At 41.0% G+C, this 24,359-nt stretch overlaps 1 protein-coding gene across 12 annotated transcripts in view; it reads left to right on the top strand.

Moving 5' to 3' along the window:
* Positions 1 to 24,077, top strand: part of KMT2C (lysine methyltransferase 2C) — a 145,659-nt gene extending 121,582 nt beyond the window's left edge. For 8 of the 12 annotated variants that reach the window (XM_080973918.1, XM_080973924.1, XM_080973925.1 and 5 more), the window contains 18 exons: positions 577 to 2,259; positions 4,435 to 4,647; positions 7,018 to 7,182; positions 8,819 to 8,960; positions 9,399 to 9,546; positions 10,023 to 10,201; positions 10,309 to 10,445; positions 11,149 to 11,401; positions 11,864 to 12,003; positions 13,951 to 14,058; positions 14,931 to 16,050; positions 16,527 to 16,663; positions 17,334 to 17,476; positions 17,754 to 17,922; positions 19,467 to 19,583; positions 20,494 to 20,567; positions 20,926 to 21,034; positions 22,130 to 24,077. In XM_080973918.1, the coding sequence (XP_080830044.1) occupies positions 577 to 2,259; positions 4,435 to 4,647; positions 7,018 to 7,182; positions 8,819 to 8,960; positions 9,399 to 9,546; positions 10,023 to 10,201; positions 10,309 to 10,445; positions 11,149 to 11,401; positions 11,864 to 12,003; positions 13,951 to 14,058; positions 14,931 to 16,050; positions 16,527 to 16,663; positions 17,334 to 17,476; positions 17,754 to 17,922; positions 19,467 to 19,583; positions 20,494 to 20,567; positions 20,926 to 21,034; positions 22,130 to 22,222 (5,130 nt within the window). In that variant the 3' untranslated portion in view covers positions 22,223 to 24,077. The remainder of the gene's footprint in view (positions 1 to 576; positions 2,260 to 4,434; positions 4,648 to 7,017; positions 7,183 to 8,818; positions 8,961 to 9,398; positions 9,547 to 10,022; positions 10,202 to 10,308; positions 10,446 to 11,148; positions 11,402 to 11,863; positions 12,004 to 13,950; positions 14,059 to 14,930; positions 16,051 to 16,526; positions 16,664 to 17,333; positions 17,477 to 17,753; positions 17,923 to 19,466; positions 19,584 to 20,493; positions 20,568 to 20,925; positions 21,035 to 22,129) is intronic. The other 4 variants (XM_080973916.1, XM_080973915.1, XM_080973919.1 and 1 more) reach the window with 4 other exon arrangements.
* The last annotated feature ends 282 nt before the right edge of the window (positions 24,078 to 24,359 follow it).

Raw genomic sequence — 24,359 nt, 5'->3', positions numbered from 1 at the left:
TGGCATAAGGTTTCATGGACTAGAGTTCACTTTATCACAGGCATGAAGTGTTAGCCTCCATTGATAGTAGGCAAAGGTGAATACATGGGTATAGAGAAAAGCATATTAATCTATATTTCCTCTTGGCTAGCAGGGCTTGTATGTTGGGTGACGGCTCCACCTAACATACCATACCTTCTAAGCCACAGGAAATCTACCCTTCAGGTGGGTCAGTTGTTCTGTTTCCCTTCAGCTAGCAGGGATGGTATGTTAGGTAGAGCCATAACCCAACATACCAGCCCTGCTAAGCTGAAAGAAATCTACCCTTCAGGTGCGCCAGTCGTTCTTTTCTTTGCAGCTCAAATGTAGACAATATAAGGAAAAAGAGTGAATTTATATATCACAGAAATGAATATCAGTTAACTAATTTAAAAAAATAAAGAAAGAAAGTTTGTAAAATGTTGTGCCCAGTATTTTCTTAAATATTTTTTCATTGCTTATATGTATTAAGGTTTGTTTTTTCGCAGAAGTCTCCAGCTTAAGAAACAGAAAATGTACTTTTATGGGACATCACTTAATAACATGCTTACATTGTAGATACGAAAGCAACAGAAAGAGCATGCAGAACTCATTGAAGAATATCGGATTAAGCAGCAACAATGTGGAATGGGACCCCATGCAATGATGCCAGGTATGCCTGCTCAGCCTGCAATGGTCACAGGAGGATCTCCACCAGCAGTGGGTCAGCAGAGTTTCCCAATGGTATCTCAACAGCTTCAGCATCAACAGCATGCTATAGTTGTTCCTGGACAACCCAATCCACCCAGAATGCCAAGTTTGCCTGGATGGCAACCGCCCAGTGCTGCTTCAGCACACATCCCACACAATGTACCAAGGATGCAGCCGCCAATGGCACAGTTGCCGGTGAATCCTGTTACTCCCACTTCTGTGTCAGCTCCTAGCTCAAATGTGCAGTCAGGGCCACCACCACGTGTAGAGTTCGATGACAACAACCCATTTAGTGAAAGCTTTCAAGAGCGTGAGCGAAAGGAGCGTTTGCGAGAGCAGCAGGAAAGGCAACGAATTCAGCTTATGCAGGAGGTGGATCGGCAGAGAGCTCTGCAGCAGAAAATGGAAATGGAACAGCACAGTACAATGGGCTCAGAATTAAATGCCAGAACTCCTTTGCCTCAAATACCGTTCTTCAATTCAGACCTACCTTGTGATTTCATGCGGCCTCCACGGCCTCCTCAGCAATCTCCACAGCACCAACAGCAGCAGATGGGACCCATTATGCAGCAAGGACCTCTAAACTCCCCACCTCCTTCCAGCTTTCCGCAGTGTAGTGAGCGGCAGCCAGTGGGATCTTCCTCCTTTGTTCCCGATCCTCCCCCACTTCCAGACGGAAGTCCCCCTTTCCATTCTGTGAAGCAGCCACGTGGAAGCTTTTCACAGTACCAGGTTCGGCCTCAGTTTGCCACTGGTCTGCCTGGAGTTTCTCCTGGAACTGGCAGTGGTCCCCCCTGTGGTCAGGACGCCATGCCCCATGGAACAAACTTTCCTGGAACAAGTCAGTCTCTCATCCAGTTGTATTCTGATATCATTCCAGAGGAGAAGGGCAAAAAGAAAAGAACCCGAAAGAAGAAGAAAGAGGACGATGCTGAGTCAGTAAATACCCCATCAACCCCACATTCAGATATAACTGCACCCCCAACTCCAGTTGTTTCAGACGCTGTCTCCACCCCAACAGTTAGCACGCCTGGTGAACTTTCACGGCATCCAGGAGAATCGGAGGCAGAGGAGCTGCCAGGCTCATCACCTCCAAATGCTGCAGAGAGTCAGTCTTCCTTAGAATTGAAAAGTCAGCTCTCCAGTACTGATTTGCCACAAAACATATTGCCTGAGCAGCCAGGCATGAACCAGGAGACAGACAAGGACAAGACAGAGGCTTCTATGAGCATTCAGGAAATTAATCAGGAAAAGACAAGCGCTGATCAATGCCCTAGTGAGGCTGAGCCTAAGATGGAGAATGAAAATGGCATTAAAGTGGAAGAGGAGAAAGCTACTGTGCAGCCTTCCCCTTCTTTGCAGAATCAGGCACAACCTGACAGCATTCCAGCAGCAAAAGGGGAATCAGGGAACGAACTCCTCAAACACTTGCTTAAGAACAAAAAATCTGCCTCTCTTTTCAAGCAGAAAGCAGAAAGCAGCTTACAGTCAGAAGAGAGCGCTAAGGAGAGCAAATTCGTGGGGAAACGGGATCCGATGGAAGGCAGCATGGTAACCAATTTTTATTATTAACATCCACACTTAGGGGGTATTGGAAATGATGCAGCATTGTGTATTTATTGTAAATTTATTGTAAATTTAAAATAGCCCAGCTGCTAAGGATATGCCCTTAAAAAAAAACAAAGGCAGTACTGGTTGAACATGTTCCTCCTTCACAATGTTCTGTATATGGGCTTTCACCCCCTCTAGAGGTCATCAAGTAAAGCAGGAAATGGAGAAGCATGATTCAAAGGCAAATGCCACAGCCTTTGAATACATAGTTGCAGCATCCCAGCCTTTACACGTGACAAATATACAGAGCTACTCGCAAGCAACTGTTTTAGTGAATATCCAGTTTAGATGTGAGGAGAAGCTTAAGATTGTATGGAAAATTATAAACCTCAGTTTTCCTTTGACATGCTGAATTATGGTCCCTGAACAGATACTATCATAAAGCAGTCATTTGTTTATATTAGATAAGGAACGGCAAAAGTTCTTGTATTTCTGATTTTAAGGGGTTTTTTTAGCACTTGAGTCACACACTTACTCAAAATAAGTTAGTTTGAGCACAGTAATAAACTAGTGATATTCATTGATGAAGATATTCTGCATCTTAAAAAGAATAACTATAGTCATGCTGAACACTGAATAATATATTTTGACAGCCAATTTAGTAATTCATAGCTAGCATATCTTCCAGGGAGTCACTCTTGTAAATTCATAAACTCTTGCGCCTCCCAGAGAGAAACCTGCTGTTGTGAACTGATAATTGCACAATATTCTTGAAAACTGGATAAAACCAGTGCTTGGAAGGTTTTGCTGCCATTAGCACTCTGTTTGTATGTAAATAAACTATACTGATAATTTTAAAATGGCTTTTGTATTCGAACTTAAAAGCTATAATTTTTAATGACAGTGATTCTTGGTTTGACATTATTGGAATCTAAGATCAGAGAGCTTATTTGTGTCTGTGAAATATTACTGTAGAATGCTGGGGTTCTGATTTCATTAGGTGTGTATGCTTTGTCATTATTGCAGCCTGTCAAGAGCCTCTGGACACTGTTAAGCAAAACAACATGTTAACAAAAATACTAGGGCAGGAAGGAATCACATAGAAAGGGTGGCATTTCTCTAGCATGGGTGCAATTATATACTTCTAAACTTCACCCTCTGTTTCTCTTCACCCTCCTAAAATCATTAATGTCACTGGTAATTGTAGTGCTTTCTTTTTTATTGTTGTTTAGCTTTTTCTAAAAGTGAGGGGGTTGTCTGTACCTCAAAGAGTTATGATTTCTGCATTTCCCATATATTTATCATTTAAATTTGGGCAGTAACAAAAAAGCATTCAAACCTATACATAAAATAGGAAGAAAAATATCTGCAACATTTGTGAGTCTCTGTCCACCTTCTCCTTCAGTACTGCTTTTTTAAGAGCCAGGGTAGGATGGGTATTGCCAAAAGGAAAGGGAGATCTGGAATTGATAAGCAATGTTTCAGGAGCCTGTAACCTTGCACCTGGGACAAAGATCCCCACCAATATTCCTACTAGGAACTACTGTAAGCAGAGCTACAGCAAGGCTATATGAGTATGCAGATTTAAGTGATTGTGCGACATTGGCATCCAATAGACCAGTCTTTTCCCTTTCCTCATATCAGACCCCCTTCTTGAAGGCTGAAGGGAAGCAGGCTGGGTGCCTGATTAAAGAGTGCTGAGGAGATAGCAAAGATATATGGAGGCAGAAAAAAGCAGGAGGTTTGGAAAGTCACTTTAGAGTAAGCAGGAGCTAAAGTAATGAAAGGTGTAGCAATATCAGCTTGGGGCCCAGGAAATGAGGAAGGAAGGCAGTGTTTAAAGGGAGTAGCTAAGGTGACAAAGCATAAGGGAAAGGGGCAGGTAAGGCAGCAGACAGTGTTAAGGATATGGTGAAAGCTTGGGATTTTAGAGACAAGGATGGGCAAAACCTCCTTGGAACAGGGGAGGAAAGATGCACTTGCCTCCATGCTCATCTTCATAGTCGTGTTCTTACCATTTGGTGGGTGTCTTGCTTGTTATAGATAATAAACTAATAAAGTAATGCCAAATGTATAGTAGCATTATATGTTGCTTTATACGAATACAAAACAAAATGTTAAACTAAGTGATTTGAACTGATATATCTTTATCATTTCCCTCCCGCCCCCCATAAGCAATCATTAGGGAATCCATTGCAGGGTACATTTGGATGTGGTAACAGCCAGCTTCAGAGAGCAGATTTAGGACATGAAATGAAAAAACAACGAAATAAACGAACTCAGAGGGCGGGTGAGAAGGCAGCACCTCGATCTAAGAAGAGAAAAAAAGAGGAAGAGGAAAAGCATGCTATTTATCCTAACACCGAAACATTTATGCAGTTAAAACAGGTGAGCACTGAAGGGGTAAAGAGCTTAAAGACTGAAGATATATTATGTCACTGACTATACTGAGCACCGTAATGTTTAGGGGTTTTTTTAATATGCTTGTTTATTCACAGTAGTTGATAACCTAGAAATACACGTATTTACATTTTTAAGTACACTTAATATTTGCCTACAATGCACATCTACATTTATTGTGATGCATGATGGTGCTGACATATTTGACTTGTTGCCCCCTGCAACATAATGTCAGTGTTTTAGGGATTGCTTATGCATAGGGTCTCCATGTATACTTTCATGTCATATTTCAGAATGATGACTAGAAGCCCCAGAAGCATAAAAGACACTGAGGGAATGTGACAGCATATATTTTTATTGTCTCTAAATGAGTGAGTCAGCACAGTTTTGATGCCACCATGCCCACTTAGATGTCTCTTCCAATGGTCCAGTTTTGTAATTCTCTCAAAAGGAACCCCCCAAGGGGGCTTCATGTATCAAAAACCAGGCAGCTCATGTTAGTTGATTTCAGATAACTCATCCAGCTGAGCAAAGTTAGGGTGAATTTTCACAGTTGTTGGGAGTGTTGATGAAAGAATACAGCCAGGATCATGGAGAAGAAAGCAAGGAGACTGAGAAATGGCAAAGTGAAAGACACATGGTAAAGCCATAGGGCTAATGCATAAAAGACGAAGAAAGTGTCTGATGGAAGGTAGGTAAAAATAATAAGGCTTGGAGGTGAGACAGAAGAGGCAGAACTATTGCAACTTTCCAAATCATCATGAAAACATCTTTCTTTCTTTTTTAAATTTTATGCAATAAGCTTTTAAAACAATGTGTGTGTTGTTCATTTATCATTAATAGAAGGTTGGAAAACAGTTGCTGTGCTCCACGGTTGGAGAGCCACTGTCCTGATGGTGTTAGTTTATTTTATTTGAGAGCAAAATCTGCGAGTAAAAATGTATTGGTAAAGCCTGCTTACCTCACAGGAAGAGTGCATGAAAGGATGTAATTCCATACCTTAACCTGAGTCGGCAGTGTGATGCAGCAGCAAAAAAGCTAAAGGAATTCAGAAGTATAGTGTCTAGATCAAGGGAGGTAGTAGCACCAATCTATTCTGCCTTGGTCAGCCCCCCCAGTTCTGGGCGCCAAAATTTAAGAAGGATATTGACAATCTGGAATGTGTGCAGAAGTGTGCAGGACAACCAAAATTATCAAGGGTCTGGGAACCAAGCCTTATGATGAACAGTTGAAGGAGTTGGGTATGTTTAGCTTGGAGGAGACTAAAAGGAGATATGATAGTCATCTTCAAATATCAGAAGGGCTGTCACAGGGAAGGTGGAGCAAGCTTGTTTTCTTCTCCTTTGAAGGGTAGGAGACAAATCAGTGCTTGAACTACTGCAGTGCGCTCTACGTTGCGCTACCTTTGAAGGTGACTCGGAAACTGCAGTTAATCCAGAATGCGGCAGCCATACTGGTGACTGGGAGTGGCCGCCGAGACCATATAACACCATTCCCGAGAGATCTGCATTGGCTCCCAGTACGTTTCCGAGCACAATTCAAAGTGTTGGTGCTGACCTTTAAAGCCCTAAATGGCCTCAGCCCAGTATACCTGAAGGAGCATCTCCACCCCCATCATTCAACCCAGACACTGAGGTCCAGCTCCGAGGGCCTTCTGGCGGTTCCCTCACTGCGAGAAGTGAGGTTACAAGGAACCAGGCAGAGGGCCTTTTCGGTAGTGACGCCTGCCCTGTGAAACACCCTCCCATCAGATGTCAAGGCAATAAGCAGCTATCTTACTTTTAAAAGACATCTGAAGGCAGCCCTGCTTAGGGAAGTCTTTAATGTTTAATGCTGTACTGTGTTTTTAATATTCGGTTGGGAGGCGCCCAGAGTAGCTGGGGAAACTCAGCCAGATGGGCGGAGTATAAATAATAAATTATTATTATTATTATTATTATTATTATTAGTTTCAAATTACAAGAAAAGAGATTCTGACTAAGCATTAGGAAGAACTCTGTTCAACCATGGAACGGACACTACCTTGGAAGGTGGTGGACTCTCCTTCATTGGAGGTTTTTAAATAGAGGTTGGATGGCAGTCTATCAGGGATTCCTTTAGCTGTGATTCCTGTATTGCAGGAAGTTGGACTAGGTGACCTTTGAGTTCCTTCCAACGCTACATTTCTGTGATTCTGTCTGAAGTCCTTTATGTAAAGTGCTTGAAGGACTATCCTCAAGGCTAGTGTTCAATAAATGAGTTTTAAAAAACCTTGGGCTTCTAATGGTTACAGTCATCTTAGTGTAATTGAGTGGAAATTTACAGTTCATTGTTGCATATTGCTAGTGAAAAATAATTACTACTCATCTTTTCCTACAGCAACTCTCTTTGCTGCCTCTAATGGAGCCGATAATTGGAGTGAGTTTTGCCCACTTTCTTCCTTATGGCAGTGGCCATCTGAATAGTGGAAATCGCCTTTTGGGAAGCTTTGGTAGTGCAACGCTTGACGGGGTATCAGATTACTATTCTCAGCTAATCTACAAGGTGTATTTTTTTTCTACATAGATTCTCCAAATGTTCTATACGAAACAAAACATTGGGATCCAGTAGTAGTTATACCATGGTGTTTCATGAGACATGCTGGATTTTAAAAGATTTCATTTTTCTTGTTCTCCCATTGCCAACTTTATTATTGTTGTTCTTCACTGGAAAGTGGTGAGGCATATTTAAAACAGAATTCTGCTTGTGCAACGGGACTTCCCCTCCCATACTGGCAGACATGGGGGGGGGGGGGCGCAGTTCTGATGCACAAGTGGAAATCTAATGCCGTAGTGGAACCACACCATTGGATGTGACCCATTACTCACACTGTAAATATTTTTTATTCTATAACTATCTTTTCAAACTGATGCAATTGTGAAGGTTGTAATCCTAACCTTTAAAGTTATTTTTTAAACAAAATTCCCAGCACAATGCAAACACAAAATAATTTGAAGTCATAAAGGACTGCTTAATTTGAAGGATAGTGACTGTCCTTCCTTTCTCGTATGTATCACTCCATTTATTAGAGGCAGAAAACTGCTTTATGCTGAGTCAGACCATTGGTCCATCTAGCTCAGCATTGTATACACTGAGTGGCAAAGGCGCTCCTGGGTTTCAGACAGGGGACTTTCCCAGAGAGGAGATGCCATAAATTGAAATGTAAAGCAGATGCTCTACCACAGGCTTCCTCAGACTCGGCCCTCCAGATGTTTTCGGCCTATAACTCCCATGATCCCTAGCTAGCAGGACCAGTGGTCAGGATGATGGGAATTGTAGTCTCAAAACATCTGGAGGGCCGAGTTTGAGGAAGCCTTTAGATAGGTGGTGACTGATGAGAGGATCTCCTTGGCTATGGTGCATCAGCTTAGCCCAAACATATGAGCATGTGGGCTCCCATAGAGGGGATTGTGGTTGCTTTGCTCCCCACTGGTCCTTCTGTTGTTCTGCTGCCCTGCACTGAACTAAGGCCTGTGTCATCCAAACCCAGGCATGTGGTTCAGTTCTCCTGAACAAACCGTGAGCCATAAACCATGGAGCAAATCTTGCTTACTACTTGTAGTTAGTCTGGAGAGAGATAAACCACAAGCCCAGCTGCAGATGACAGGCTAAGGCCAATCCATGTGCTGCAGCAGAATGAGGGTTTTTTTTGTTCCTTCCCAGCCAATCTTCTTGTCCAGAACCCACACACATGTGTTTATGCTAAGCTGTGGTTTGGCTAAGAGTGATGTGTGAACCAAGCCAGTCACCTCAGTTCAGGCATAACTCCAAACGTGACCTGCAAATTATGACTTGCATTTGCCATGCAAAATCAAAGCTGATCAAAGCTTGCAGTCCTGGTTTGCAGGTGAAATGCTTAGATATAATAGTAAGCTATGGTTTACCCCCAAACCCAGCAATTAACTTCTTATTCTTAGTATATTATCCTTCCAGATTCATTCTCATAGCACCAAACCAGGTTTTGTGTTGCATCTGAACCAAGCCAGTGTGAATGGTAGATAAATAGTTGCATTATGTATGTGCAGTTGTAAAATAAAAATTACGTTCATTCTGTTGGACCTTTTGTACATAAGATACATAACTTATCACGTACCAGATAAACTTGCTGAAAGCTAACTTTAAATTATTTCCTCTTTTGCAGCAGAATAACTTGAGTAACCCTCCCACTCCTCCGGCCTCCCTCCCTCCTACACCTCCACCTGTGACTTGCCAAAAAATGGTAAATGGATTTGCAACCACTGAAGAACTTGCTACAAAGGCTGGAATGCTTGGAGGGCATGATGGTAAGTTTTCACATGTATGCCAGAGTATACATTTTCAGTTTTCAGATTGTCTGAAAACCATTTACTTACTTTTTTCAGATTTGAAATCCACTTTACAGCAGAATGTTTTGACTTTTTGTTATCATTCCTCACAAAATGTATAGGAACAACTTTGATGAACATTTTGTGCATATTCTGTGCTTACATAATATATACATGGCCAGTATAGATAGCTATATTGTTGGTCCTCATAAAGTGGGCATGAGCTTCCCTCATCCTTTCATTTGTATGAGAATGCTGCAGATTTTCACAACTTCGGCTACTGACTGAAAGTCTAATTAAATGTAAAACAAAAGAAGTATAAGCTGAAGTTAGGATCCATTTTTTGATTCCCCGCCCCCTTTTATAGGTCACTGAATATTTGGGTCATTTGTTTTTTCTGTTCTTGCTGCATTTCAGTTACCAAAGCTCTGGGACCGAAGCAGTTTCAGCTGCCTTTCAGACCACAGGATGATCTGTTAGCCAGAGCCATGGCTCAGGGTCCTAAAAGTGTGGATGTTCCTGCTTCTCTTCCAACCCCACCTCATAACAATCATGAAGAGCTGAGGTAGATATTTTCTCTAATTATTTTTATTTTTAGCTTTGTGTTGGGTATCTGTTATCTTAGGTGCTCCATGATGCTGCTAAATTCTAAATAACCATGTTACTCAGAAGTAAGTCCTATTGAATTCAGGTAAATTGGATCATACATGGCCGATGGTCATCCAACCTGTGCTTAAAAACTTCAAACAATGGAGAGTCCTCCACCTTCCAAGGGAGTCCATTCCACTGTCAAACTGCTCTTACTGTCAGAGCGTTCTTACTGAGGTTTAGTCGGAATATCCTTCCTTGTAACTTTTGGATCCATTGGATGGGTGCAGGAGAAAACAAGAAGCTTGCTCCACCCTCCATGTGACAGTCCTTAAAATATTTGAAGATGCCTATCATATCTCCTCTCAGTCTCCTCTTTACCAGGCTAAACATACCCATTTCCACTTTACACATCTATATGTGAAAAACATTTCCAATTATTTTCCCTCTCAGGGTTCAGGATCCTTGTGATGACAGAGACACTCCTGACAGCTTTGTTCCTTCCTCCTCTCCCGAGAGTGTAATGGGCATGGAAATAAGTAGATACCCTGATCTGTCAGCAGTAAAGGAAGAGATGCCCGAACCTGTTCCATCCCCCATCATTCCAATTCTACCTGCCAGTACTGGAAAAGGTATTGCCAAAATATTTTCTAGATGTTTCTACTAATTTCCCCACTGGCATGTTCATGTGCCTCCATTCCATGCATGTTTAATTTTGTATCTCTCCCTTTAACTGAAGGTTCAGAAGAAAAAAGGAATTACATCAAAACAGAGCCTGGTTCTGGCTTCTTTGGCTCTCAGCTTGGTCCTTCTCAAAATGGTCCAAAATCTGGCCTTGTATCCATAGCAATTACTTTACATCCCACAGCTGCAGAGGTAAGGAAAGTTCCAGTGAGCTGCATGTATCTGTGACAATGTTGTGCCCCATGTCCTGCAGACGTTATGGCTATTTTATTTGTGTTGCAGTACAACAGTTGTTGTAAACTCTGGTTATTAGTTTCAGTGCCATTTCTTTAAATTGTAAATCTGCACCGAAATACTTCCCGCAAACAGTTTTTTGAAGAAAAAGACACTTACTTAGATTGTGGAGGGCTGGGTTCACAAATTCACAATTTCCTTGTTTTATCACATGCTCTTTGAAGCAGCTGCTTTCCTTGATTTAATAATAATAATAATAATAATAATAATAATAATAATAATAATAATAATAATAATAGATTAGGTGCCTTCTTAAAAAAAAGAAAACAAGGGCTTCTTACTAATGTAATCCCAGCCAATCAGGGATCACGTAGCTAGTGTGCTGATGTTTCGTCATAAGGCAGTCAGTCAAATTTACTGTCATTAAGCTGAACAGAAGTGAGCCCAGGAAGCATTGCCCTCAGTCCGCCATTTGGAGTGTGTGCAAATGTGTGACCTGTTTTACATCCCTCCCACCCCAAAACTGGACGAGAGCATTCAGGGGAGGGGGGAGGTTGTTCTGCAAAACATGCACTGCTCCATTTCAGTGCAGTCCTCTTTTAAATATGTGATGAAGAAAAAAGATGCTATGCACTTGTCCTTTTTCCTTTTCCCACTCTAGAATATTGGCAGTGTGGTGGCTGCATTTTCCAATCTTCTGCATGTCAGAATTCCAAACAGTTATGAAGTGAGCAGTGCACCAGATGTCTCATCCTCTCTGGGAATTATGAACTCTCACAGAGCAAATGTAGCCTTTGAGTACAGGCAGCACTTGTTACTTCACGGTCCTCAGTCAGGCACTGTAGGGCCTCCTGGACTAACAGGGCCTTACGGACTCAAACAACATAATATGCCATTTCCCCCAAGTGGTAACGGTGAGTAAGGATATATCTTCTTTCGGTTTTGTTAATTGTAGTTGTTTTTTAGAAAAGGTGGCAATGAAGAGTTTAATCCAAGGTGAGAAAATGACACTGTGCTTCATTTTTCTGTCTCCTCAGTAATACGAATCATGTTCTGGTGAGAGTGACTAGGCAAAACCCATACTTGTGGAACGTTGTCCAGCGGCAGATATTTTGTCACATTAAACTGCAATGTAAAAATGTGTAAATAGAAGCACTGTAAAAAGAATAGGGTGGTATGAAGGGGAAGGGCAAAGTAGGTCCACAGTGGTGGAAGGTGTGTTGCTGTGCAACAGTTGTAGGGAAATTGTGCTTTAAAAATGAAATCAGGATAAATTATTTGGAGGAACACGCACGCCCATGTTAATACTTACACTGAAGTAATGCATATGCTCTATTCAGAATGACACTTTGTAACTTGTTGGTGTTCTTGTTAAGTCTTGGCAGGCTATAAGGCACACAGTCCACATGTTGCAGATGGTTCAGGGTTGAGGTCACAGTGGTGCTCTCATTGTAAAGTCGTAGTTCTGGGCAGTGGAGTACGGAAATCCTTCAGTGATCTACCTTTCCTGAAACAGGTACTACTGTGATACCCGTTTGTCTATTATTGTTTTTTGCTTTATAAGGTTAAACTACAAAAAGAGGGGGTCAGGTTGATTCCTACAGTTCATATACTTGACATTGTACAACTATTTAATTATTACTGTTCTGCATTTTGGAGGTGGGTAGAATTCAGTAGAGATTTCTCTTTCATTAACAAGTGGTCTCTGGCAAGTTAGAAATAACTCAAAAAGCCATTCCAGAGTAATAAGGTTTTATCAGTTGCAGGAGAAGAGAGTTCATAATTTTAAAAAATCTTGCTCTCATTTTATTTCTGCTGTTTCAACAGTTCTATAAAAATAAAGATCCCTAGGGATTCTCTAGCCTGTGAATAAATACCAGAGTGCTTCAAAGTAGAAATTTCAGAAGTCTGCATGCCTCCATACTAGCACCACCAGCCAATTTATCTTTCCTTGAAACTATTCTCGCTACCAAGTAGTTTCGTACAATCAAAATCATATGTAAAATAATGGTAGATTTGGCATGTAACTACAAGCCAACATTCCAGCATTTCTTGTTACAAATAGTGCATAGTGAAAGGGCTGTGTGTCTTAAATTAACATTCTGAGGTGCAGTGTGAACTATTTTTTACATCAAGAAACAAATATACTGTATTTTTCTGTGTATAAGACGATGTTTTTACCTGGTTTTTTTCAGTCAAAATTTGGGGGTTGTCTTATAAACAGAATGTGGGGAGGGGAGAGAAGCTTGGCTGCTGTCAGGTGACATGGCGGAAAAAGAATGGCACTTTGCTCATGCTCAAAGTCACTCTTTCCCCCTCTGCCAGGAGTGAGCCTGATGCATGGAGCCTAAGCTTCATGAGGCATCCTGTAGAACACTGGTTCTCAACCTGTGGGTCCCCACATGTTGTTGGACTACAATTCCCACCGCCCCTGAGCTCTGGCCTTGCTAGCTAGGGGTGATGGGAGTTGTAGTTCAACAACATCTCGGGACCCACAGGTTGAGAAAGGCTGCTGTCAAAGCTCCTCTAGTGCAGTGCTGAAGAGGACGCCTTGTCACCCTGTGCGGAAGGCTCTGCTCTGCTGCCCCTCCCGCCTTCCAAAACTTTGGCCCAACCTTCTCTGCCAAAGTTTGGTGACGTCAGTGGTGCATTGAAGTTGTTATTTGGGGAGGGGAGCAGGCGGCTCCTCTGGTTCTGGCACCTGCCTGCTTCACCTTGCCTAGTCCACGGAGAGGTGACTGGCATGTGAAAGCCCCTGGATCTACTCCCAGCTACAGCAGCTCTGATCCTGGAACCTGGGTATTGCTGCTGCTGCTGCTGCCATGGTCTCTAGGCAGAGCAGGATTGGGCAGGTTGTGGCTTAGGCTGCGAAGAGCTTGACGGCAACAGACTGGCCCCCTCTCTTCTATGTGCCAGCTCATTTTGATCCTGCACACTTTTTGCCTGGGTCTGAAGGTGATCTCCCGAAAAAAGCTCCCCCTGTCACTCTAACTGAAGGAAAGTATATGAAGAAGTGTGCATGCACACGAAAGCTTATACCCAGAACAAACTTAGTTGGTCTCTATGGTGCTACTGGACAATTTCCTTATTATTTTATTTTATTTTGAAAGAAAGTTGTTTTGTTTGATGTTTCAAATACTGATTTTTAGAATTTTGGGTTAAAAAAAAGTGGACTGTCTTATTCATGGGGGGTGTCTTATACACAGAAAAATATGGTATTTCATCAACTCACATTTACGTAATTAGCAAAGTCTTGAGTTATAAACACATTGACATTACTAGCAGCATAAGTGAATGCTTTCCCTAGTTCATTCTGAATAGGATTTGTTCTCCAAGATTTTGTATTAACATAAGAAAAGGTTTCTACAAGTAATGGGCAGCTTGGTTTTTCTAATTTACTAAATGTACTAAAAATGAAATTCCCTGAAGTTCATGTTTACGCTCTTTGGCTTATTATTTCCAGGATTCTAGAGAGAAGTCTGAAAGAATGGGGAACGACATTGTCTTCTGTAGCAACAACTGCTTTGTTCTTTATTCAGCATCCATGCAAGCTAAAAGCTCAGAAAGCAAGGTAATTCCCAGTGCTGCTGCATTAATAAAATACACAATAAATATTAATTGAAATATATACAGTGATTCAGTTTCTTTCAAAATTCTGAAGCTAGATGGAATACTGTATTCTGATTTTTTTTTAAAAAAAATGTTTGCAAGATCCATCTCTAGTGTAAACGAAGAGTAGCTTTCATCTCAGTTAACTCTAGAAGATTAAATCAGTACCTGTCCCAAAAATTTCAGTTTTGTTGCAATAGAGGGCACAATCTATTAAGTGTTTTTCCTGTGCTGGCATCATTTGAAGCAGCAGGTAACACATGCAGCAGATATTCCCAGTGCATTCTAGCCATCATTCAGTGACATACATATGCATGATACGTCCCATGATACATTCAGAATATTTGGTTCCATCAGAATCTTATCTTGGGTGGTGTTTTATGATATCATTTTCAGGTTGTCTCCCTGGAGTATCATTAACTCACTAACTTTGATTCAGGAATCCTAGGTAACTTTGTTCTGTTAAAACTTTCTGCTTAAAATTGCAATCTGACATGCCTGCCCATGAATAAATTTGCTTGTAAGTGGAGAAGTATATCATTGCAAACATCAAGCCGGCATACTTACCTGCAAGTAAATCAGCCTTAAGTTTATAAATTCCTAGCACATGTCTTCTAAGCATTTACTGTTATTATTAGTCTTACTGGTCTACCACACTGCATGGGAAGACACAGCACCAGGAAGATAATAAGGTTTCCTCTGCAAGTAAAATAGGATGCTGCTGGTTCATGCATTCATAACTACCATAATACATCATAGGCATCTGACTTTGAAATAATATTGGCCAAACGTGTTTTCCTTGATTCCATATTTAATTGCTTTATTATTTCTCAGGAATCAATTCCAACCTTGCCACAGTTTCCATTGAAGGAGGCAGCCCCCAAAGTGTTCCATCAGTATAACAACAACATCTCTACGTTAGATGTGCACTGCCTGCCTCAGCTACAGGAAAAGATTTCTCCGCCTTCCTCGCCCCTTATCACCTTCCCTCCTGCTTTTGAAGCAGCCAGAGTCGAGCCAAAACCAGATGAGCTTAAGGTAACCGTGAAGCTAAAACCCCGCCTGAGAACTATACCAAATGGTCTGGATGACTGTCGACCAGTAAGTAAGAAATGGAAAGGAATGAAGTGGAAAAAGTGGAACATACAGATTGTGATTCCTAAAGGAACATTCAAACCTCCTTGTGATGAGGAGATAGATGAATTCCTCAAAAAGCTGGGCACAACCATTAAACCTGATCCAGTGCCGAAGGACTACCGAAAGTGTTGTTTCTGTCATGAGGAGGGCGATGGGCTGACAGATGGACCAGCAAGACTTCTAAACCTTGACTTAGATGTTTGGGTCCACTTGAACTGTGCTCTTTGGTCTACTGAGGTCTATGAGACACAAGCTGGTGCCTTAATCAATGTGGAGCTCGCCCTGCGAAGGGGCTTGCAGATGAAATGCATGTTCTGTCACAAAATGGGCGCCACCAGCGGCTGTCACAGGTTAAGGTGCACCAATATTTATCACTTTACCTGCGCCATTAAAGCACAATGCATGTTTTTTAAAGACAAAACTATGCTTTGCCCTATGCACAAACCAAAGGGCGCTCACGAGCAAGAACTCAGCTATTTTGCAGTCTTCAGGCGGGTATACGTCCAGCGGGATGAAGTCCGACAAATTGCCAGCATAGTCCAACGGGGGGATCGCGAGCACACCTTCCGGGTGGGGAGCCTCATCTTCCACACGATTGGCCAGCTGCTGCCACACCAGATGCAGGCCTTCCATTCTTCAAAGGTGCTCTACCCTGTGGGTTACGAGGCCAGCCGGTTGTATTGGAGCACACGCTATGCGAACCGCAGGTGTCGCTACCTGTGTTCCATTGAAGAGAAGGATGGTCTTCCCCTCTTTGTGATCAGGATCATTGAGCAAGGCCATGAAGACCTGGTTCTTACTGACTCAACCCCTAAAGGTAACACGGAATCTTGTGAAAGTCTTCGGCCTAAGTGCTAGATGTGCATTTCATTGTTTACATTCATTTGATATTTCTAACTGATTACTGGAAGCCATTAGGCCTATTGCATGTAAGTCCACTTCACACGAGCTAACTCGTCAATGCACAAATGACTTCTTTGTAGCAAATGGTGAGTACCCATGTCAGTATTGTATGTGATGATCTCCGCGCTATTTTGCCATGTGTGCGTGCTGTGTTCATCATATAGGACAGTCAATATACAAAGTATAGATGGTTTTCCATGCAGAAGTGATATTGATGTAAAGAATTCATCTTGGGAGCAGGAGAATCCTAAAAACACAATCTGCCCCTTAGTATTTTAGAGCAATTCTAGTGTTACATCCAAAGTAGATATGACTTTAAACAAGTTTATTGTGGTGATTTTTTTCCCTTGCATTTATTTTGTGATTCACTGTAATTTTTATCCTATGCAGGTGTTTGGGATAAAATCCTAGAGCCTGTTGCTTCAGTAAGGAGGAGTTCTGAAATGCTGCAGCTATTCCCTGCATATCTAAAGGGTGAAGACCTTTTTGGTTTGACTGTCTCTGCAGTGGCTAGGATTGCTGAATCGGTAAGAGGTCATGCGGTTGTACTAGGCCAGTTCTTGGCTTGTTACTCTTTAGTAGTAAATCATTGTCTGTCTTAGACATGGGACTTTTTTTATGCGATGCGCGTAACATGTGTCCAGGCTCTATTGAAAACTTGTCATAGAGTCTGAAGGAAGAAATAGTTCTGCTGTAGATTGCTGTGCCATAACTAGCATTAAAATTTAGTCAGTGGAAAGCCCTGAAGCAGGCCTTTGGGCCAGGGTTATAGGCTCACTTTCAGAGGTTTAGAAACAGGAAACAATGGTTTGATGTGGTGTATTGTAATTGCCTGTCTGCCCGCCCGCCCGCCCGCCCCACCTCTTTCTCTTCTCTTCAACACTTATGGCAGCAGGTTTTGCAGGTAGAAGTATGCATTAGTAGATACTATGTGAGTGGGCAAAGCACCCAAGGGCTTATTGAGGATTGCAGGCTAGGATAGAAAAGGCAGGGTTGGGTTTGTACAATCGGTTTGTGGATCTGTACTCTTAAAGAAAAGCAAGAAGGAAAAAGAAGGCAGTTTTGTAAAGCACTTCACTGAGTGCTGTCTCTCTCTGTGTGTGCTATTCTAATTCCTAAACCTATTCCTGAATCAGAGAACATTTCTTTGGCTGTTCTGCAACTGCATTGACATGTGACTCCTTGGTGTGTTTACAGCTTCCTGGGGTTGAGGCTTGTGAACATTACACCTTCCGGTATGGCCGAAACCCTCTCATGGAACTTCCTCTTGCCATCAACCCCACAGGCTGCGCCCGCTCTGAGCCAAAAATGAGCAGCCATGTCAAGAGGTTTGTGTTAAGGTATTTTATTTTAAATTCACATAGTACAGCCCAGGGTTTATAGGCTGCGTAGGATACCTGTGCTTCTGTGTGCTGCTTACAAACCCTGTTGTTGTTGGCTGTGTATGTGCATGTTTGAGCCAGGGGAGCTGCTTTGTTGTCTCTGCTAGCTGGCTTTGAATGTCTGTCTGTCTTTGAGTTTGTTTTTTAAAAAAAACAACCTCTAAATGTCATAAAATTCAGAGAGATCTTCAGTTTTCCTTCTTTGTCTCTTCTGTTATATGACCCACTACTGCAGGCCTCATACCTTAAATAGCACCAGCACTTCAAAGTCATTTCAGAGCACAGTTACAGGAGAACTGAATGCACCTTACAGTAAACAGTTTGTTCATTCAAAGTCCTCTCAGTACCGAAAAATGAAGACCGAATGGAAATCCAACGTCTATTTGGCACGCTCACGTATTCAGGTCAGTTGCAACAACTTTGCTGTGCAATGCATTCATTCTTTTAAAATTTTGCCACTGTCTCTTCCAATCAACCATGAAAACAATATGAAGCCATGGTCCAGCTCAGATTAAAATCAGGCTCAATGTAAGTTGTATAGCATATTTTGGTGTTCTGTACTGGGCTAGGGGGAAATTCTCTGTGGGAGGAGGAGCTAGTAATAGCTTCATTGTCATGAACTGATCATTACTTGATTAAATTTGACCTTCAGGCTTCTTGTAACCTTCACAGTGGTGGAGGGTCAACACTAATGGTCTGCTTCCAGAGGATGATGAATCCAGACGGTTTTCTAATATCTTCGGGGGAAATGTGTGCTGCTTGGAATATAGTTTCTCCAAGTCAGCCATCTTGGTCTCAAGGGAACAAACATCTGTTCAATATGCAGATAAGCTGTACATGTGACAGTCTGTAAAATATACTATCACCACCACTACTGGCCTTCTATCTGCATATTTGCTGTTGATGTGTTAGTTAATTTGGGAGTTTGGGGTTTGTTAGGTCACAAAGGGGGTGGACAGAGTAGTCTGCCTTGCTCATCTCGGCCTGCTGCTAAACTTGCTTGGCCGGTAGATGATTGGCTCCACAAGAGAGGAGCCCCAATTATGTAGACAGAGTGGACCTGACTTCTGTTATTCATGAACTAGTGACATCCCAACTTTGCTATTGCATATAGGGCTGCCTTTGAAGATTGCTAGAACATTTCCATTAGTGGAAAATATCTATCAATGTGGGCCAGATGGCTGGTAAAATATATAACATCAATAAATTTCATATACTGGTGTTGATCTTTAAAGGAGAAAGGAGCCCTTCATACTTGCCTGGGCCCAGAGATCAACTGTGGAGACCCTGCTGTAAGGCCTGCCTGTAAGATCAATCAGATTGGTGGGCATAAAGAATAGGGCCTTTATGGTGCTAGCCCTGCACTCGTGGAACTTCATCTCAATGGCTCCTTCCCAACTGCAGGCCTTCAAAAGGGCTTTATAAGCCCATTATTTTCAAGCCACTTACTCTTAAAGATGTTATGATCTCGCTGATTTGAAATTGTTTAAATGTTTTAGCTGATATTAATCATATGATGCTTGCCTGTTGCTGGACATGCAGCTGTTTTTCGGGGCTGTTTCATATATGTGATGTATTTGTGATCCTGTATTTTATTAATATATTGTATTGTGGCTTATGTAAGCCACTTGTGAGGTTTCTTGCCTAAAAGACTACATGCAATTTACACTATGAATAGCACTTGTGTACTGGTGGGCTATGTTAGTGTTATTTTTCCCCTTGCTGATTTGAGCTGCACTCTAAACACCCTTAAACGGGAGTAAACTCCATTGAACATAGAGGGACATACTTCTGAGTAAACATGTGTAGGATTGACTGTAAGTTTGCTAAAAAGCATCAGTTCTGTCGTGTAAGTTCTTGTACCCTAATGCTAAACCACACCAACATAGTGTTCAGGTTGTGCACTCTGGTACTGAGATATTCCTAAAGCATCTACTATTCTTTGTAGGGCCTGGGCTTATATGCTGCTAGAGACATTGAAAAGCACACCATGGTCATTGAATATATTGGAACCATCATCCGCAATGAGGTAGCCAACAGGAAAGAGAAGCTTTATGAATCTCAGGTATTACATAAGGCAACTTAACCTGTTTCAAGAACTCATGTAAGATAGTCAAAAATGTGTGAGCTCTTCTCTGGAGCAAACAGCTATAGCTTTGTGAATGCTGACATGTATTACAGCTTGGATGTGAAGCACTCAGAACTGTGTCTTCAAATAGCAGGAGCACCTGGTGTTTCTGGAGAATTTCAAAAAAATGGCTCAAAGTATTAACAGATGTTCATTGTGCTTCATAAACATTGTGTGTGAAAAATGTGTGTTCGTGTCCATATGAACTGAGATCTGGGCCCATATGTGTAGAGAGATCTGTGCAACACAGAGACTACATACACACCAATCATTCAGAGCAACATCCATGTCCCCACTACCATCCTGTGGCTATAGGTACAGATTGTGCAAGACTGTGAATTCATTTAGAACAGGAATGTCCAATAGGTCAATCGCGATCTACCGGCCGATCGCTGGGCATCCCTGGTCGATCTTCTCCCCCCCCCCCAAAAAAAACACAACTCAACAACTTTTGCTCTCCAAAAACAGCTCAACTACTTTGGTCAATCCAATGGGTAAATCACTGCCTGTTTTTTAATAGTGGGAGTAGATCACAGTCTCTTGGAAGTTGGACATGCCTGATTTAGAGGGACTGAGACTATTAATTTGTGGCTGTGTCTGAGCCTGTCTCTAAAGGATCTTCTAGGTTGCCTTTTCTTTTCAATACATCTAGTCACAAAATACTAGTAAGCATGCTCTGCTTTCTGTGTTGGGTATAAATATACCCGAGTCTCCCATAGTATGCTAATGGGTTGTCTCATTATGAATCTGAAAAACACTTTGAACTGTGTGTCATTCCTTTTGTTTGACTGATTGACTCTTCTTGTACAGATCTGACAGCATTTTCTCTCTGCTTCCCTCCTCGCAGAATCGCGGAGTGTACATGTTCCGCATTGACAATGACCATGTCATTGATGCCACATTGACAGGAGGTCCTGCAAGGTGGGTGGCTCTTGAGAGGAATGGTGATCTCATTTTTGGATGCCAGCCATGTTCTCTTTGCCGGCTCTTTCCTGAGGAGTTCTACTGGAAGTGTTCTTCCGCAATTGCCTTTATTCTCTAAGTTGGCGCATTCAACTGTCATACTCCCAGTAAACTCTAAAGCTGCCTTATTAATTTACTGTAGCCTTGATTTGTGCTCTCAAAGCAGATGTCCAGCAATAGAGTACTTTTTGAACTTTTGTTTTTTCCTGGGCAAAGGAAAGTATATATATTTTACAGTACAATCAGTTTGCTTCCTCAACACTTTAAAACATGTGCCTGGATTTCTCTTGTTTTCCCCACCCCCCACCCCTTGTAGGTATATTAACCATTCCTGTGCACCAAACTGTGTGGCTGAGGTGGTAACCTTTGAAAGGGGACATAAGATCATCATTAGCTCTAGCAGGAGAATCCAGAAGGGAGAAGAGGTAGGATTTGCATAGCTTCTAGTAGCTTAAACCTTTATTTGTAGAATATGCTCAATTTCTTCTTTCTAAAATTCCTAGTTACAAAAATGTTTCAGCACTTGCTTCTTTTTTAAGTACCATGATTTATTTATTTTCTGTTGACTCGTCAACTGGACAGTCTCACCCCCTTGTATTTTTTCCCATGCACTGCTTAGCATTTTAGGCAATCTATTAGAAGCCATTCTGAAGAATGCCTTGTTAAAGTTTGTTTATACTGTAAAGCTGTTTAACATTTACCACTTTCCTCTACCCACATACCTGGGAGTAACTTTCAATGAACTCAACAGGGCTTACTTCTGCAAGTACACATATAGAAGTGTGCAGAATGTAAAACATTGCTTTGTATGCTGAAACGTCACACTAAATAGGATATTGGAAAACTACTACTTAAAAAAATATTTCATTCTGGTGTAACTGTTTTGGAGCCCATTCAAATGCACACAGCAGTGTTGTAGAGTTCTTGGGCAGCGTGCAGACTGTTTCATGTGGAGATGTATTTGCCCCCAATGTGGAAAGTTACTTTGATAGCAACAGATAAAGGCTTTTCAGGTGTATGCTTCCAAACACCTCGGGGAACATTCTTGCACCTCAATCAGCACATTTGATTCTGCACTATATTTTCAGTAGCAAGAACTCTGGCAAATAAAAACAGCCACAATGAGCTGGTTAGACTGGTTACCGAAATGGGGTATCTCCTAAACCAACCCTTAATCTGCAACACCATTTCAGGATATTAATAATATAAGAAGAAGAATTTATTATTTATACCCCACCCATCTGAAATGGTTGCCCCAGCCATTCTGGGCGGCTACTCAGCCCATTATCACATTACAGATGAATATGGCATTTGCCACTATATTGATTCAACGAGGCTGAACTTTAGCACCCTAGGCATAGTTCACCTTGCAAGAAGCTGCTTCTTCCATCCATAATCAATGTTAGCAACTTAAAATCCAACAACATATGAAATTGAGAACGCGTCCATGTATATATGAGGTGAGTAGTTGTTCTTGATTTTGCAAACACCAAACCTAACTGGCAGTCCCTTTCTTTCAGCTCTGTTATGACTATAAGTTTGATTTTGAAGATGACCAGCACAAGATTCCATGTCACTGTGGAGCTGTAAACTGCCGAAAATGGATGAACTAGATGCATTCCTTGCTGTCTCCAGGGGTTGCTTGTCCCAAGGAAGAAGTGATTTTGATTTTTTTTTTTATTTTTATGGGGTGGGTGTGGGTGGGTGTGAAAGCAATCACTTCTGAAAGTTGTATTCTACACCAGTGTGAAGCAAGCTGGCAGAATATGGAGTTGTTGCCTGATGTCCAAGGCACACAGAGGTGAAACTGATCTCCAAACCAGTCCAGCACTTTTGATTTTATGAACTCATAAGGAGAAATCGTTGAACTTGGGCAGAGAAGCTATGGCTGAACTGCAAAAGGGCAGTGGGGCATCAATGAATGTAGACTGAAATCACCAGCGAAAGGGAGACGTCCAAAGTGCTGGCCACAGCCTTACTTATTAAAGGGGCAGGCCCTCTAAATACAGAAAAATAAATAAATAAAAGTAGACACCACTGAACAAGGAATGTACTGAAATGACTTCCTTAGGGATAGAGCTAAGGGAAATAACTTGCACTAAAATACATTTAAAATACTTGATTCCATGAGTCAGTTTATTGTAGTTTTTGATTTCTGTAAAATAAGAGAAACTTTTTGTATTTATTATTGAAATAAGTGAATGAAGCTATTTTTAAAAGGAAAAGTTAGAAGCCAAGCTGCTGCTGTTACCTGCAGAACTAACAAACCCTGTTACTTTGTACAAAAGTGTAAATATTTTGAGGAATAAAGTACAGTATAAAAAAATAGTAATTGACCAAATGCTACCAGACTTTGCAGCAGTTCGGGTGCTTATTATAAAACTTTGATAGGGATGTTACAATATGATCTCATGTATTAAAAATGCCATTACAATTGTTATGGAATAACCAAAATCTCAATTTAAAGAGAGGTTTTACTTTATTTTTTTAATCTTTAAAGCAGGCTCAACTGTGCTCTATTAATAACTTTTTTAAGTAACCGTTAAGACTGGTAGAGAGCATGTATATTACAACTATGACTTTTGTAGATGTCTGAGGAAATTTAGACTGATTTATTTTATTTGTATTATATTGTTACATCCCTATTTCTTAAATCAGGTTTTTTGTGCTTAGAATTTGTGATAACTGTGAATAACTGCTAAAACCACCCAAAATAGAAGCTGAACATTGATTTTCTTTTCCAGAAAAAAGTAGTGGGGATTACATGAACTGTTCAGCTTACACTAAATCATGTAATGAAAATAGAAATGTGTAGTGAGAGCGTAAGTCTAATACAATAGCTGCCTTCTTTAAAAGTAAAAACAAAGAAAAAATTAGGTGTAATTGTGCTTTCAGCTGCAGGACTCTGGCAATAGGGTTTTGGAAAATGTAATTTAAAAAATGTGTTTGTATGGATTGTTTTGTTTACATTTCTTTAAAAAAAATAAAACACTGTTTGTGTTTGCTTGTAGAAACCTAATCAACATTTTGAAGCAGGTTAGTTTTTTTATTTTGTACTTTAAATTCTGGTACTGACACTTCACAGTCTAAATATTAAAAAAATGAAGTTTTTTGTGTGCACAGCGAAAGTGGACTGTAAAACTGTTGATATATTCAGTGCTACAGTTCTGAACTTGTAATGTATATGGCATGATGTATTTTTATCTTACAGAATAAATCAATTGTATATATTTTTCTCTTGATAAATAGCTGTATGAAATTTGCTTCTCGAATATTTTTCTTCTCTTGTACAATATTCCAACATCCTACCAGTATTTGTCCTACAGGTTTTTTCTGTTCTGTATAATAGTTATCTAATGTTGGCAAAAAATGAATTTTTGAAGTATACAGAGTGTTATGGGCTTTGAAATTTGTGGAAACAGATTTAGAAGATCAGCATTTACAAATAAAATATTTTACATCTATAAATATTACCTCTATATTTTCATTTGGAAATGTTTCTTATTTTACCAGAATGTTCCTAGATGGTTTACTTAGGAGCCTCAAGATTTGGTACAGCACTGCGCTGCCATTCAAAGTAAATCCATCACCTTTACTCCAAACTAAAATACCAAAAGCAATGATTTAATTGCTGAGAGGCACATAGCCTCGAGCAGATAAAGTTGGAAGAAAGCCACAGTGCAATTCATATAATCTGAATGCTTCCCAGATTATTTATAGTATATGGCTTTTGAATGATCTGCAGAGTAA

The sequence above is a fragment of the Podarcis pityusensis genome (assembly GCF_964106645.2).
Source record: "Podarcis pityusensis genome assembly, chromosome: 12".
Lineage (NCBI taxonomy): Eukaryota > Metazoa > Chordata > Lepidosauria > Squamata > Lacertidae > Podarcis > Podarcis pityusensis.
This window is presented reverse-complemented; position numbering and strand designations above follow the sequence as displayed.